The following is a 17316-nucleotide window of genomic DNA, read 5'->3' on the forward strand; positions in this document are numbered from 1 at the left end:
GTTAAAAAAATAATTCTGTGGCATTCAAGTATCTCTAAAGTACATGAAAACTCATCTAAAGAGTTTTCATTCTTCTTGCTTTTCTTAAGCAAGTCACTTGGGAGAACTAAAACCAAATTTAAAGCAATAATACACAGTAACAAAGCAATAATGATACAATCAAACCCCAAATATGCACAAAATATGGGATAAACTTCCTACTCAGTAACTTAAGCCAAAGTACAGATAAGATTTTTTTCACATCTTGGCAGATAATTATAAGGTTTAAGTAATACTAAACATAAAAAATAATTATTTTAAATAGAATAGCAATAAATGTCCTGATAAACATGATCCATTTTGTCTAAACATAATTCTTCCCAAAACTCCATTACAATAATATGCCCTTAACATATGGATTTAATCCCAATTCCTCCCAAAATGCCACTAAAAATATTAACAAGTAATAAAAGTGATACAAAAATCTAAAAATTTTTTTTAGTTGGATTTGGGGCCACACCTGGTGATCCTAAGGGGCTAATCCTGGCTCTACATTCAGGAATTACTCCTGGAGTTCTAGGGAATCGTATGAGGCATCGCACCGCATGCAAGGCAAACACCCTACCTACTGTACTATCACTCCAGCCCCAAAAGTGACACAAACTCTAAACAAAAAGAAAGAAAGAGAGAGAGAGAGAGAATGACAAGAAGGAAAAGATTACTAAAAGCTCCAAAAAGGGGTTAAAATTTAAAAACCACCAGAAGACAAAGACAGTTCTAAATAGCAGGAAGAGAAGCTTAATTGCTTTTCCAAACTTTCACATTTTTCAACCTCCGTGATGTTTCCTATAATCAAGCTCCTTAAAAAAGATCAATCATACTATCTTTCTCTCTCTTGTTTTTTTTTCTTTTTTCTTTTTGTTTTTTGGGCCACACCCAGCAGTGCTTAGGGGTTACTCCTGGATCTGCACTCAGGAATCACTCCTGGTGGGCTCGAGGGACTACACGGGGTGGTGGGGATTGAACCCAGGTCATCTGCATGCAAGGCAAGTGTCCTACCCACTGAACTGTAGTTCCCACCCTATCATACTCTTGATACCTTCTCCCAACCATATTCCAAATAAAAGAATTAAGGATAGCCCCTTTATTCATTGTATAAGCAACCATGGAAAAGTTTTGTTTAAAAAAACAGCAAGACTGAAATAGTATCATCTTTAATTCATTCTGACACATTGGATCATCTGAATCTTACCATATTTGGGGGCACATTTGAAGTACTGGACTTTCCCAACACTTCCATTGTTTTTTCCTTCAGGTTCATCCAATTCGACGCCAGCCCACTGTCCACTAGCAAATTCAGTTGTTCCACAAAATCTTAATGTTCCAACCTAAGGAAAATACGAACCAGAACAACTTTAGAGTACTTAGAGTATTAACAAGTAATTCTAAAGATCCTATGCTTACGACTTTGTTTTGCCACAGGACTTCTTAAGAAACTATTTTCTAAAAGTAGACTTTTAAGACAAACAAAATTACCAGTGACAAAAATGAATGCACCTAATAACTGCGCTTCAAAATAGAGGAACTGAAAACTGATAGTGAGGGAAAGAACGGGCTTACTCACAATTGCACTGGCGACTCTAATCACGGACCAAGTAGACAGAAAACAAGTAAAACTGAGAACAGTGATATGCCAACTGGACCTGCTTTTTCAAATGAAAAATACTCCATTCAAAATAACAGAGCAAGTAGGAACAGAAATATGAAATGAACAGAAATAATAAATCCTGTTAAATATCTAACATGAAAAAACTAAGGCAAACTGTCAAATATTTGAAAATTCGTGCCTTTTTAAATCATCCATGGTGAAAAAATACAAGGGAAATTAGAAAATTTACTTTTCTAGTGAAGCAAAAAAAAAATTAGGAAGTATGAGGGAGAGGTGAAAAAAAGTGAGTGAGAAAGCAAGAGAAAGGGCAGATACCGCAGAGAGAGAGAGAAAGAGAGAAAGAAAGAGAGAGAGAGAGAGAGAGAGAGACGAGTGAAAGGGTAGAGTAAAAGAAAAAAATTACACACTGCAAGTTGGGATGCAGATAATTCCAGAGTGGATTACAACAAAATATGAAGTTGGTCTGCTTGTTTGTTTTGGGTTCCCACTCACCTGCCCGGTAGTGATCAGGGCTACTCCCTGAACATTGCTCAGGGATTCCTCACAGTTACTGGGGACCAAACCCAGGCTTTCTGCATGCGAAGCCTGAACCATCTCCCACTCATACTAATTAAGCAAAAAATATTTCCTGGGCCACTTCTGCTAGGAGGCCATGAAATATTAAGAGACTGTCAAGCAAGGTAAGTGCCCACCATTGCCTTGATACCAGACAAAAGCATGTCAAGGAAACTATAGACTAAAATCCCTTGTGAAGAAAGACACAATAATTTACAATAGATCAGAGAGATTGTGCAGGGGTTAAGTGCTTGCCTTGCATGCAGCCAATCCCAGTGTACTCCCTGGCACTTCATGGTCCCCTGAACACCACCAGGAGTGATCCTCGAGCACAGAGCTGGGAGAAGATCCCAAGCACTCTTGGGTGTGACCCAAAGTCCACCCCCAAATCCTCAAGAAAGCAATAGCAAATCTAACACAGTGGCACTTGAGAAGGATAATGCAGTGTGATCAAATGAGGTCTATCTTATGAATGCAAGGCTCATTCAGCATTTGAGAATATAAGTCAACATTTACAGACTAAAGGAGGGGCAGAAGACCTTGCTCTTAACATTTGCAGGAAAAGCTTCCCAACACCCTTTCAGGATAATAATTGTTTTTTACTCTCAGTGACTTAGGATTAGATGTGAATTTCTTCAATTTATAAAAAAAAATATCTAAAATCTATAGCGAACCATAATTATACATGATGATGAAAGAGCGTCTTCCCCTTGAGACAGAAAAAGAACAGAAATGTGGCTCTTACTACTTCCACTCATCATTACACTGGAGATCACAGGCAATGGATAAGGCAGTGGGGAGGGGAAAAAACATACAGTCTGCAGAGAAAGAAAACGACCTCTATTTGCAGACAAATGACTATTTGTGAAGGCTATCTCATGCATCCTCACCCCCAAAAAGATCAGTGAAACTACTAAGTTTAGCAAGACCAGTGTACAAAGTGTACATGATCAACATATTAAAAATAGGGGCTTGAGCAATAGCACAGCGGGTAGGGCGTTTGCCTTGCATGTGGCCGACCCGGGTTCGATTCCCAGCATCCCATATGGTCCCCTGAGCACCGCCAGGGGTAATTCCTAAGTGCAGAGCCAGGAGTAACCCCTGTGCATCACCGGGTGTGACCCAAAAAGCAAAAAAAGAAATAATTAATTAAATAATTAAAAATAAACTGAAATTTTATATGCTGGCAATGAGTAACTGGAAATGAAATTGAAATTTCAAAAATGTCACCATTTACAAGAGCATCAAAACTCTATGAAACACTTAGGAATAAGTCTAACAAAGTGTGTGCAATATCTCTATGCTTAAAACTATAAAGCTGTGGTAAAATAAGCCAGAGACCTATTACATATACATATATGGGTGTGTGTGTGTGTGTGTGTGTGTGTGTGTGTATGAATAAAATACAGTAAAACTCACCTCACCCCTTACTAAAGGGCCCAAGACCCTCCACCACTGTCCTTGTTAATTCCAAACCATATGCATCAATATTATTATAAACATCTGACTCAAACTATAATAATTCTTTTTCACGGGGATGGTGAGGGGAACCCTGAGACAGGAAAGGCGCTGACCCTGGGGAAGGGGGTGGAGCTGGAACACTGTATGCCTGAAACATGAGTAGTAACAGTATTGTAAATCACGGTGCCTGGGCCGGGAAATAAACATAATATATATTGTTCGAGCTTGAAACTGTTCCAATATTTTTGAGATGCCATTTTTCCTTAATCTGACCTGTTTAACACTCCATGCAAAATCCCAGCAGGATTTTATAAAAAATCTATAAAATGATTCTAAAATGACTATGTAGAGACAAAGAAACTAGAAAGAATTTAAAGGTCTAACAGATTGCGAGACTTACTCTAAAGCTTCAACTTCCTCACAGGATGTTACTAAAGGATAAAAAGGAGAATAACAGGGCAGACAAAAGTCTAGAAAAATGCCCAAAAACAACAAAAATAATGTAATAGCATATGCCAGAAAGAAGAATGATCTTTCTCCAAAATGGTGCTAGAAAAAAGATAACCCTGTTTATTTTTTTTAAAAAAAAAGAGCTAGAAATATTAAAATAAATTATATCTATAAATAATATCCTGTATAAAATTAAGTCAAGGGGGCAGAGATGTATCATAAAGCATTTGTCTTGCATGTAGTCCACCGAGGGTCAATCCCCAGCACCACACATGGCTGCCTGAGTACCACCAGGAATAATCCCTGAGCATAGATAGATCCAGGAGTAAGCCCTGAGCACAGCTGGGTGTAGGCCAAAACAAGCAAAAACATAACACAGAATTAAACGTAAAATCTAAAACTACGGGGACTGGGAGCAATAATAAAGCAGGCAGGGCATTTGCCTTGCACGCTGCCATCCTGGGTTTGATCCCTGGCACCAACATGGTGCCCCGAGCCAGTCAAAAGGGATCCCTGAGCACTGAGCCTTGAGCACTGCTGGGTATGACCCAAGAACAAACAAAATAATTCTTTTAAATCTAAAAACTATAAACTGAGGCCAGAGCGATAGTACAGGAGGTAGGGCACCTGCCTTGTATGCGGCCAGCCTGGGTTCGATACCTGGCACCCCATACGGTCCCCCAAGCACTGCCAAAATTGATCCCTGAATGCAGAGCCAGTGTAACCACTGAGCACTACTGGGTTTGGCCCCAAAATAAACAAACAAAAAAGGTAAAACGATAAACTTACAGAATAAAATGTAGGAGAAGTTTTCTTAGCTACCCTAAAAATGTCACTATCCTCTCATTGTTCGATTTGCTCGAGCAGGCACCAGTAACGTCTCACAACAAATTGTGAGACTTGTTGTTACTGTTTTTGGCATATTGAATACGTCATGGGGAGCTTGCCAGGCTATGCCGTGCAGGCAATATACTCTCAGTAGCTTGCCAGGCTTTCCGAGAGGGGCGGAGGAATGGAACCAGGGTCGGCCATGTCAGCCGCATGCAAGGCAAACACCTTACCCACTGTGCTATCCCTCCAGCCCATTCTAAAAATATTGCTCATAAAAAAGTTAATAAAGTATACTCCAACAAAATGTAAAATTTTTCATAGATGACTTTTGAGAATGGAAAGACCAGCAACATCCGAAGAGAAAACAAACATGGAATGGAACAAGAGTTTCCATGAGATGATAAAGTTAGACAGAACTCGAGCGGATTCATGCTTCTACTTTTGCATAACTTTAAAATATCCAAATAGGCCAGAGTGATAGTAATAGCACAGGGGGGAGAGCGTCTTCCTACACAGCCAACTGAGTTCGATCCCCACCATCCCATCATCCCCCGAGCACTACCAGGGGTAATGCCTGAGTGCAGAGCCAGGAGTCAGCCCTGAGCATCACAGGGTGTGATGCAGAAACAAACAAAACTTATCTGGCTGCATCCAAAAAAAGAAAAGAAAATTTCCACCCGTGACGTATTCAATATGCCAAAAATAGTAACAACAAGTCTCACAATGGAGATGTTACTAGTGCCCGCTCGAGTAAATCAATGAACAATGGGAGGACCGTGCTACAGGGCAGTGCTACCCAAACAAAAAGGAAAATCAAAGAATCTTACAACTGTTCTAAAAGCCCAAGCACAGGGCAGACATAGTAAAGATGACGAACGAATCTTGATCCTAAGCAAATAACATAAATCCTATGCATTCATCAGTTCTTGACATTAGTTTCACAGAGAGGGCAAGGGAGGAAGAAAAAGCCTTTTTGTTTGGGGACCTTGGGGGCCACATTCAGCAGTGGTAAATGTTGTTCTCAGTGGTATAGTTTGTGCCTTCATTTTAATACTTTCTGGGGCTGGAAAGATAGCAGAATGGGTAGGGCACTTCCATTGCAGAAAGCAAACCTGGGTTTGATCCCCTGCACTTCTTGCACAAGCAAACCTACGTTTGATTCCCTGCACAAGACCCCTTAGTCCTTCAATACAGGGGGAAACAGAGAGAGAGAGACAGAGAGAGACAGAGAGAGAGAGAATGGCATCCAGTGACACCAGGAGAAAAACCCTGACCATGAAGGAAAAGGCATTGGGCACATCTAGAGAAGGGCAGGAAGTCCTCATTTTATTATCACATTAAAATAGTACCTTCAGTAACTCTAGGTGTGTGTGTCCGTGGGGTCAGAGTGTGAAGCCGAACACCCAGAGAGGATGAGCATCTCCTTGCCCCGCTCCTGGGAGATCAGGCGAGATTGGGAGAAAACACCACTCCCCTGGGAGTGGGAGAAAATACCTCCCCAGAGAGTGACAGGGGGCAGGCAGCCAGGGAGACCCTCCCGGCTGGGTAACTTCTTTGGGGTCCCAAAACTCACACAGCAGATGCCTGCCACACTTCCCCATTCAGATCAAGAAGGCTTCATGGTTGTGCAAAGGCTACCTCTCAGGCAGGAGCAGCCCGGCATCCTGTGTCCCAGAAACACCTTCCTCCCCTACACACTAACACTTTCGAAACAAGACTCAAGAGTGATCAGAGGGCCCTTGTGTTGGCACACAAGGCCAGGGACATGGCTTCCAAGAGTGACGGACTACTGTTCACAATAGCCAGAATCTGGAAACAACCCAAGTGCTCGAGAACAGATGACTGGTTAAAGAAACTTTGGTACGTCTAAACAATGGAATACTATGCAGCTATTAGGAAAGACGAATCATAAAATTTGCTTATAAGTGGATGGTTCATGGAGAGTATCAGGCAGAATGAAAATGAGCCAGAAAGAGAGGGACAGACATAGAAGGACTGCACTCATTTGTGGAATACAAAGTAACATAATCTGAGACTGACACCCAAGGACAGACACAAGGGCGAGGAATCTTGCCCCACAGTTGGAAGCCTCTCTCATGAGCTGGGGGAGAAGGCAGCTGGCATAGAGAAGGGATCACTAAGACAATGATGGTTGGAGGAATTGTTTGGGATAGGAGATGTGTACTGAAAGTAGATAAAGGCCCAAACGCGATAGCCTCTCAGTATCTGTATTGCAAACCATAATGCCCAAAAGTAGAGAGAGAGTATGGGAGAAATTGTCTGCCGTGGAGGCAGGGGGAGGGTTGGGAAGGCAGGGATATACTAGGGACATTGGTGATGGACAATGTCCACTGGTGGAGCGATGGGTGTTTGATCATTGTAAGACTGAAACTCAAACGGGAAAGCTTTGTAACTCTCCCACCATGATTCAATTGAAAACAGACCAAAAAAAAAAAAGTAACGCACTGTACCTTCTGTCCTGCGATTACCACGCGATCCCCCAGCTTGAGGCCAAGCGACGTGAGCATGGCCTTGCTGGGGCCGCGGTCACTGCTGGGCAGCGTGAGTCTCGAGAGGTCCCAGGCCAGGGGTGCGGCGTCACACAGCATCTGCCTGATCTCCTTGGCAGTGGCGGCAGCATCGGCCATCTCCAAGGGCATCTCCACGGGGTCAGGGACCACATCGGCGGGGATCTGCCCTTTGTCATTCTATGAATCAAGAGAAGAAACTTCATTTCCTGTCCACTTAAGAGCTCTACCCAAGGGAGGGGGGGAATTGGCTGGGGGGAGGGGGGATTTTAAATGAATTCACCATCAACAATTTGTTTACAAATTCACAAAGTATCTACATATATACATATTTACATATTTGTATATTGGGCTGGAGCAATAGCACAGCGGTAGGGCGTTTGCCTTGTATGCGGCCTACCTGATCGACCCAAGTTTGATTCCTCCACTCCTCTCGGAGAGCCCGGCAAGCTACCGAGAGTATCTCGCCCGCTTGGCAAAGTCTGGCAAGCTCCCCATGACGTATTCGATATGCCAAACACAGTAACAAGTCTCAAAATGTTACTGGGCCCGCTCGAGCAAATCGATGAACAATGGGAGGACAGTGACAATGACATATTTGTACATATGAGCCTCCACAGTGCATCACACAACATTCCAGGTATGCTAGAGACAGAAGTCCTCCTGCCACAGCAGAGAACATGGTCTGCTGGGATAGGCAGACTAGAAACACAGGCTGGGAAATGCAGAGTCTACGGGCTCCATGTGAACCAGGGCAGGGAGGAGAAAGAGCACAGAGAACAGGGCCAGCACTGGGTGGACACAGAGTGGTCCAGGCGGATCTTGTGGCAAAATGCATCCACGTGGAGACCCAAAGGGATGAGGGATACTGGGTGGGTTAAGTTGGGGAAAGTTCCAGACTCCAGGAAGAGCAATGTGAAGGCGGGGAGTCACAGCTCAGCGGCTGCAGAGGCTAACAGAAGGCCAGCTCGGAGGCAGAAACCAGGGGACTTCCCCAGCCTGGAGGGGCAACCCCCCACTAACCCACAGGCCGCCCCGGGACGGCCACCCATCCTCGACCCCCAGGATGACTCCAATTCCAGGAACAGAAACTAGGCTTGATCCTTCGACTCCTGGGCTATGGTCAGGAACCCCGTCTGTTCCCACAACACAGGGGAGACTGTATGCGCTGGAATCTGCTCTGCAGGACGTTCAAACAGTCAGTGCTAAGTCCCCTGACATTTGTATGGTGTCCACAAAATCAAAGCATGGTTATGTCCATGGTCTCATTTGGTTCCTGTCATTGAGAACCAAACTGATTTGTGAATAAGACAGATCACAATGCTTACCCACTGAAAATTGATATGGTAGCCAGAGAGACGATGGCCACCAACCAAATAAAACAGGACTGACATTGGTTGTTTCCCAATTAACAAAAAGTCGTCAGGAAGAGATAAACGCGTGGCCCAGAGTCCCTTGTGCAGCTACTGCAGAGATGAGCACTAACCAACGCACTCCTGGGATGTGCTGAATCCCCCCTCTCCCGCCCCACTCCTCCCTCCCCCAGAAGTCTCTCACCTGTGCTTCCTAACCAGAAAACTTTACGATTATTTCCCTAGAACATCTTTTCATTGAAAAGCAGGGTTCTTTGCTGAGAAACATTTTCCCTTTTCTTCTGCACTGAGAATTAGCTTTAAATGATTCGTATCGGAAAAAAACAAGAACGCACTTCTAAAAGTTTGCAAATGACTCATATTTTGGAGAGGCGGGGTGGGGGGACACACATGTGTCCTTAAAATTCAAGTCCATCTGGTTCCAAGTGAAAATATGGTAGAGCCATAACGTGCATTATCAAATTTCTGGGATGGTGATGGATGGACTATGTTAATACCACATTTCAAAGATAAAAACACAAAATATAATGAAAATATGTACAGCACTTCTATAAACTAAAGGGGAGAGGATTTTTTTTAGATTTTATTTTATCAGAGCACTATGCTTTACAGAGTTATTCACCGCTGAGTTTTAGACACACAGAGTTCCAGCATCAGTCCTGCCACCAATGTTCACTTCCCTTCACCAGTGTCCCCTGCCTGCCATCCTGAAAGGCACCTTTTTAAGTTTGCTTGATAAAGCTTGAGTCTCGAGATTCCAGTATCACTGACTCTGTGGTTTGGATAATTAGCTCTATCACTCCTTAACACTGCTGATAAACCTAAATCCTAAAGGGGAGAGGGTTTTTTAAATTTTTATTAGTGAAACACCATGAGGTACAGTTGTAGACTTACAAATCTTTGTGCTTGGGTTTCAGTCAAACAATGATCAAGTACCCATCCCTCCACCAGTGCCCATTTCCCACCACCACGGGTCCCAGTATCCCTCCCACCCCCCACCCCCCCATCCCCCCCTGCCTCTGTGGCAGGGCATTCCCTGTTGTTCTCTCTCTCTCCTTTTGAGTGTTGTGGTTTGCAAAAGAGGCACTGAGTGGGAATCATGTTCGGTCCATAGTCTACTTTCAACATGCTTCTCCCATCCTGGGAGGATCCTCCCAACACCCTTTATTTGGTGCTCCCTTCTCTATCTGAGCTCCCCTTTCCCCTAGCATGTGTGACTGGCCTCTGGTTGTAAGTTACCGGTGCAATAAATATTTTACTTTGGATTTATACGTCCTCCCTTTCGAGGCTAAGTTCACTTGATCACTTTGATCACTTGACATCCCGTTATTCATTGGTTTGCTCAATAAACTTGTCACCTCCTGATAGATCAACCAGACTCAAGCTTAGCAAGGACATACTTCATTTGAGGGAAACAATGGAAGAAAGGGACTTAGTAGATATATACAGGACACTTCATCCACAAAAAGCTGAATACACATTCTTCTCAAGCGTACATGGAACATTCTCCAAGATAGACCACATGCTGAGCCACAAAACATGCCTCCATAAAATTAAGAAGGTAGAGATTGTATCAACAATCTTCTCAGACCATAATGCGCTGAAATTAGAAGTAAATCACACACAAAAACAGAAAACTAAATCAAACACCTGGAAATTAAACAGTGCACTATTGAACAACGAGTGGATTAGACAGGAAATCAAAGAGGAAATCAAAAGATTCCTAGAAACGAATGAAAATGAGAACACGAGTTACCAAAACTTATGGGACACAGCAAAGGCTGTGTTAAGAGGAAAGTTTATAGCTATACAAGCATTCCTCAGGAAGGAGGAGCGAGCACACATAAGTAACCTAACCTCACAGCTTAAGAGCTTGGAGAAGGACCAAAAAAAGGAGCACAACCCGAACAGGAGAAAGGAAATAATAAAACTCAGAGCAGAGATTAACGAGATGGAAACCCAAAAAACAATCCGAAAGATCAATGAAACCAAAAGCTGGTTCTTCGAGAAAATTAACAAGATCGATAAGCCTCTAGCAAAACTCACAAAGAAAGGGAGAGAGAAAACCCTAATAAACCGAATCAGAAATGAAAAGGGGGTCATTACAACAGAAACCACAGAAATTCAGAGGATCCTCAGGGAGTACTTTGAGAAGCTTTATGCCACGGAACATCAAAACCTCGAGGAAATGGATAAATTCCTAGACTCCTACAGACTCCCAAGGCTGAACCAAGAAGACCTGGAATACCTGAACAGACCTATCACCATCAAGGAAATTGAAATGGTAATAAAAAGTCTCCCCAAGCACAAAAGTCCTGGCCCGGATGGATTCACTAGTGAATTCTTCCAAATCTTTAAAGAGGACTTACTCCCAATGCTCTTTAAGCTTTTCCACGAAATTGAAATATCAAAAACACTTCCAAACAGTTTCTACGAAGCAAATATCACACTGATACCAAAAGCAGACAGAGATACCACAAAGAAAGAGAATTACAGGCCGATATCCCTGATGAACACAGATGCAAAGATCCTCAACAAACTACTAGCAAATAGAATCCAACTACTCATTAAAAAGATCATACACCATGACCAAGTAGGATTCATCCCAGGGATGCAAGGATGGTTTAACATTCGGAAATCCATCAACATAATCCACCATATCAACAAAAGAAAAGATAAAAAGCATATGATCATATCAATAGATGCAGAGAAAGCATTTGATAAGATCCAGCACCCCTTTATGATGAAAACCCTAGCCAAAATGGGTATAGAGGGGACCTTCCTCAACATAATTAAAGCCATCTACCACAAGCCTACAGCAAGCATCATCCTCAATGGGGAAAAACTGAGAGCCTTCCCTCTAAGATCAGGGACGAGACAGGGATGCCCACTCTCTCCACTGCTGTTCAATATAGTACTGGAAGTACTTGCAATAGCGATTAGGCAGGAAAAAGATATTAAGGGCATTCAGGTAGGAAAGGAAGAAATCAAGCTCTCACTATTCGCAGATGATATGATACTCTACTTAGAGAACCCAATAACTTCCACCAAAAAACTCCTAGAAACAATAGACTCGTATAGTAAAGTTGCAGGTTATAAAATCAATACCCAAAAGTCCATGGCTTTCCTATACGCAAACAGTGAGAGAGAAGAAAGCAACATGAAAAAAACAATCCCATTCACAATTGTGCCCCAGAAAATCAAGTACCTAGGAATCAGCTTAACTAAGGAAGTAAAGGACCTGTACAAAGAAAACTACAAAACGCTACTTCAGGAAATAAAAGAGGACATGAGGAAATGGAAAGATATCCCCTGCTCATGGGTTGGGAGACTTAACATTGTCAAAATGGCAATACTACCGAAAGCATTGTATAAATTCAATGCAATCCCTATAAGGATACCCATGACATTCTTCAAAGAAATGGAGCAAACACTCTTGAAATTTATATGGAACAATAAGCCCCCACGAATAGCTAAAGCAATTCTTGGGAAAAAGAAAATGGGAGGAATCAACCTCCCGAACTTCAAACTGTACTACAAAGTAGTAATAATTAAAACAGCATGGTACTGGAACAAAGGCAGAACTGCAGACCAATGGAACAGGGTTGAATACACTGACATCTCTCCTCAATCATATGCTCATCTAATCTTTGATAAAGGTGCAAGTAATGTGAAGTGGAGTAAGGAAAGCCTCTTTAATAAATTGTGTTGGCATCACTGGACGGCTACATGCAAAAAAATAGGCTCAGAACTCTGCCTAACACCATGTACAAAAGTAAGATCAAAATGGATTAAAGACCTCAACATCAGACCAGAAACCATAAGGTACATTGAAGATAAAGTTGGCAAAACCCTCCATGACATTGAAGCTAATGGTATCTTCAAAGATGCCACGCCACTGGCCGAGCAAGTGAAAACAGAGATAGATAAATGGGACTATCTTAAACTAAGAAGCTTCTGCACCTCCAAAGAAACAGTGACCAAAATACAAAGACAGTCTACAGAATGGGAAAGGATATTCACTGAATACACATCTGACAAGGGGTTGATATCCAGGATATACAAAATACTGGTTAAACTCCACAAGAAGAAAACATCCAACCCCATCCAAAAATGGGGCAATGAAATGAACAGAAACTTTCTCAAAGAAGAAATCCGAATGGCAAAAAGGCACATGAGAAAATGCTCTACATCATTAATCATCAGGGAGATGCAGATCAAAACCACAATGAGATACCATCTCACACCTCAGAGACTGGCCCACATTCAAAAGAACAAAAGCAACCGATGCTGGCGTGGATGTGGCGAGAAAGGGACACTCCTTCACTGTTGGTGGGAATGTCCACTGGTTCAGCCCTTCTGGAAAACAGTATGGACGATTCTCAAAAAATTAGAAATTGAGCTCCCATTTGACCCAGCAATACCACTCCTGGGAATATATCCCAGAGAGGCAAAAATGTATAGTCGAAGTGACATCTGCACTTGTTTGTTCATTGCAGCACTCTTTACAATAGCCAGAAACTGGAAGAAACCTGAATGCCCAAGAACAGATGACTGGTTAAAGAAACTTTGGTACATCTACACAATGGAGTACTATGTAGCTCTTAGAAAAGATGAAGTCATGAAATTTACATACAAGTGGTACAATATGGAAAGTATCATGCTAAGCGAAATGAGTCAGAAAGAGAGGGATAGACATAGAAAGATTGCATTCATCTGGGGGATATAAAGTAACAAAGTATGAGATTAATACCCAAGAATAGCTGAGATCAGCACCAGGAGGATTACTCCATAACTTAGAGGCCAGCCGGGTATCCTAGAGGAAAGGGCTGTCCAGATAGAGAAGGGAGCACCAAATAAAGGATGTTTGGAGGATCCTCCCAGGAGGGGAGATGCATGTGGAAAGTAGACTATGGACTGAACATGTTTGCCACTCAATGCCTCTTTTGCAGACCACAACACCCAAAAGGAGAGAGAGAACACAGGGGATTGCCCTGCCACAGAGACAGGGGGGATGGGGGGATGGGGTGGGAGGGATATTATCCATGGTGGTGGAAAATGGGCACTGGTGGAGGGATGGGTATCTGATCATTGTATAATTGAAACCAAAGCACAAAAAATTGTAAATCTACAACTTTAAAAAAAATAAAATAAAATAAAGGGAAAAAAAATTTAATTTCTATACAATTTAGCAACTAAAACTTCTGTTAAGAAAAATATTGGGGGTGAGGGGCAGTTGCAGAGAGAGAGTACGGTAGGTAGGGCACTTGCCTTGTTTGCCGTCAACCAGGGCCCCATCCCTGGCACACCATAAGGGAAACCAAGCACTGTCAGGAGTAAGTCCTGGGTATGTCCCCAAAGCAAAAATAAACCAAACAAAAGAAAAATACTAGGACTGGAGAGAAAAGGAGCTTACCCAGCCCGTGGCTGCATCTGTGACCCCTGTTTGAATCCTGACATCCACATGTCACCCCGGGTACCACATATGTTCTCCCAGGCATTACCAGGTGTGGCCCCTTAGCACAGAGCCAGGAGTGGTCCCTAAACACTATTTGGAGATGCCCTTCTCCGCAGAAATTAACTCCATACAAAAGAAAAATATTTAATAATAATATATTGTGTTATTATTAATGCCGTGCTAACATAAGATGGCACTTTGGCCATTAAATACGAAAATTCCATTTTCTTGTAAAATAGCAGTTATCAGAGCAGGATCCAAGGGCTACTCTTGCTTATATGTTAAGCACTCTTTTTAAAACTCTTAACCTTGTTCTTATTTCTGACCTGAATTGGGAACTTAACCCAAAGGCAGACCTACCTCACTGATCTTACTAAATTTAAAATATTCTCTCCATTTCTTGATGGAGAGGGATTTTTTTTCCTTGTAAAGTTTACCAGTGCTTTATACATGTTTGCTATTAATTGGGACTGATTAAAGAAACTTTTGTACCTAGACACTATGGAGTATTACTAAGCCATGAGAAAAAAAAAATAAAGTCAAGCAATTTGCTACTGTACGGAGCGACCTAGAGAGTGCCCTGCCGAGTGAAGTCAGCAGAGGAACAGAGACCGACACAGAATGATCTCTCTCTTATGCAGGATATAAAGAAACAGAAAGGAGGAATAACGAATACCCAAAGACAATAGGGGAAAAAATGTGAGAACTGGCATTCAGTGGGAAACATGCCATTTCGAGGGAGACTGAGGGATTGATTGGACAGTGAAGAGGCAACATCAATGGTGGAGGAATGCATTCGCCCGGGAGGCAGCAGTGGTGCTGAAAGGTGGTGAGATGTTTGCTATGAAACCCTCTCAGCACAGTGAAAAAAAAAAAATCACCTCTTGTAGAAGCAGATTGGTGGATGGGGAAAAAAATGGAGGTGGGAACATTGGTGGGGGGGATCCCTCTGGTGAAGGGATCAGTGTTGAAACATTGGGTGCCTGAAACCTAATCATGAATCACTGTATCACCCATTGTTCATCAATTTGCTCTAGCAGGTGCCAGTAATGATTCCATTCATCCCAGCCCTGAGATTTTACCAGCCTCTCCCTACTCGTCCTTCCCAACGCTGCGATATTGGAGGCTCTTTTAGGGTCAGGGAAATGAGCACCGTTATTATTACTGTTTTTGGCATATCGAATACACCACGGGTAGTTTGCCAGGCTCTGCCGTGCAGGCACGATACCCTCAGTAGCTTGCCGGGCTCTTGTGGGGGGGGCGGGGGTGATAATGAATGACTTTGTTAATCATGAATAACTTTGTAATTTCATGGGTGGCAAAAAGAAAAAAATTTTTAAAAATTCAAATAGCAAAAAAATTCTCTCCTCATGGGGTTTTGTCAGTGAGTTTTCCAAAACAGTGCCAATCACCATTGCCATCCAGGCAAATGAACAATCACCCCGTATGTGTGTTCTTCCTTCTGTTCTCGCCTGCTTCTTACACCTGGTCATTCTCACCTATGTTTAAGCAGCCAACATCACTCTTGCCAGGAAACCATCCCAGGGCTCAGACAGACGGTCCTCCTGTGGAACCCCCATGGCATTCTATGCCCCCCCCCCCCAATAATAACACACTGACATGAATACAGGAGAGAAAACCTGCCTGCTTCCTAGTCAATCTTCCCTCCCAGAGTACATGACAACAAAGGCTTTTAATTTGTTGTAGGGGTAGGGGGTAGGGCCATGTAGGGTAGGAGAACATAGGGTGGGGTAGGAGACAGTAGGGAAGGGTACAGCAGGGTGGAGTAGGGTGGGTTGGAAAGAGAAAAGGAAAGGAAGGATGGAAAGGAGGATGAACTAATCCATGAGGTTAAACAGAAAGAGAAGTGCCAGAGAAGGGAAGAAGGAGAAACAAGAAAGGGAAAGGAAAGGAGGGAGAGAAGGATGGAAATGGTTTGATCAAACATGCTCCCGGCCCCTTCAAGAGAAAGAAGCGACCCGATTAGAGGTGCCTGGTATCAGACAAGGAAGAAAAGAGGGGGGGGGGTCTCTTTTGCAAAGGAAACAAGATAGTAAGGGACTCAAAGATTATGAAGCAATCTTTATATATCGGTAGTGTTACCATAAAGACTTTTTCATTTTTTTCTTTAATTTGCAAAGGTTTAGTTCACTCTTACATGTGCAATTTTTTTATATTAAAAAATTTTTTTAATAGTGAGACATCATGAGGTACAGTTGCAGACTTACACATTTTTGTGGTTGAGTTTCAATTATACAATGATCAACTACCCATCCCTCCACCAGTGCCCATTTCCCACCACCACGGATCCCTACATGTGCAATTTTTAAACTACAATAGTTAAAAAAAGTTTTCCAAAGTAATTGAACATTGGACTTAATGTAGAAATATAACTTGAAATATGGCTTTTTATGTTGACTAAGTTTTCATAATGCACCAGCCTAAACACTTGAAGAATGATGGCACTTTAAGGCATATTTTACACTTGCCAAGTGAAATACATCTCCTAAGTCTTTACAGTGCATGAGGACTGGAGCTGCTGCGCCTTCCATCTGTTTGAGATGAAGCTTATCACCATGACTCGGTATGAGGCATAAAAATACAAATTATTTGCTCAAAACTTCGTTTTATAACAACATCCAGACTCAACTCTCTCCTTGGATATAATGTCAGGCGTTGTAATTCTTTCGGAAATTTTCCCACTTCTAAGTCACTCTCTTACCCGAAACGCAGGATTTGCCCCGTGCTCCAATAAGCATTTCACAGTTCCTGCACACAAATTAGACGCAGCGATATGCAGTGCAGTTCCAAAATTAAAGTCGCTGCAAGTGGCATCCACATCTGCAACACCAGAAATATAATCACTAATTTTACTATTATCACATAAAAGGAGGCAGGTTGGTTTTCATTGGGTGGGGAGTACAGGAATGGGTTTTATTCATTTATGGGACTTAAATCAATGATAAAACATCACTTCACAGTGCAACAAAATCTTCACACAATTATTTAACC

At 42.4% G+C, this 17316-nt stretch overlaps 1 protein-coding gene across 1 annotated transcript in view; it reads right to left on the minus strand.

Annotated features, from left to right (window-relative positions):
- The window catches only part of CLIP4 (CAP-Gly domain containing linker protein family member 4), a 69510-nt gene that overhangs the window by 34436 nt on the left and 17758 nt on the right, over nucleotides 1-17316 (minus strand). Inside the window, exons 6-8 of the mRNA XM_056129882.1 lie at nucleotides 17027-17145; nucleotides 7417-7653; nucleotides 1232-1367 (exon numbers count right to left, since the gene is read on the minus strand). Of these exons, the coding sequence (XP_055985857.1) occupies nucleotides 1232-1367; nucleotides 7417-7653; nucleotides 17027-17145 (492 nt within the window). The remainder of the gene's footprint in view (nucleotides 1-1231; nucleotides 1368-7416; nucleotides 7654-17026; nucleotides 17146-17316) is intronic.

Source organism: Sorex fumeus, unplaced genomic scaffold (assembly GCF_029834395.1).
Source record: "Sorex fumeus unplaced genomic scaffold, SorFum_2.1 ptg000006l, whole genome shotgun sequence".
Classification (NCBI taxonomy): domain Eukaryota; kingdom Metazoa; phylum Chordata; class Mammalia; order Eulipotyphla; family Soricidae; genus Sorex; species Sorex fumeus.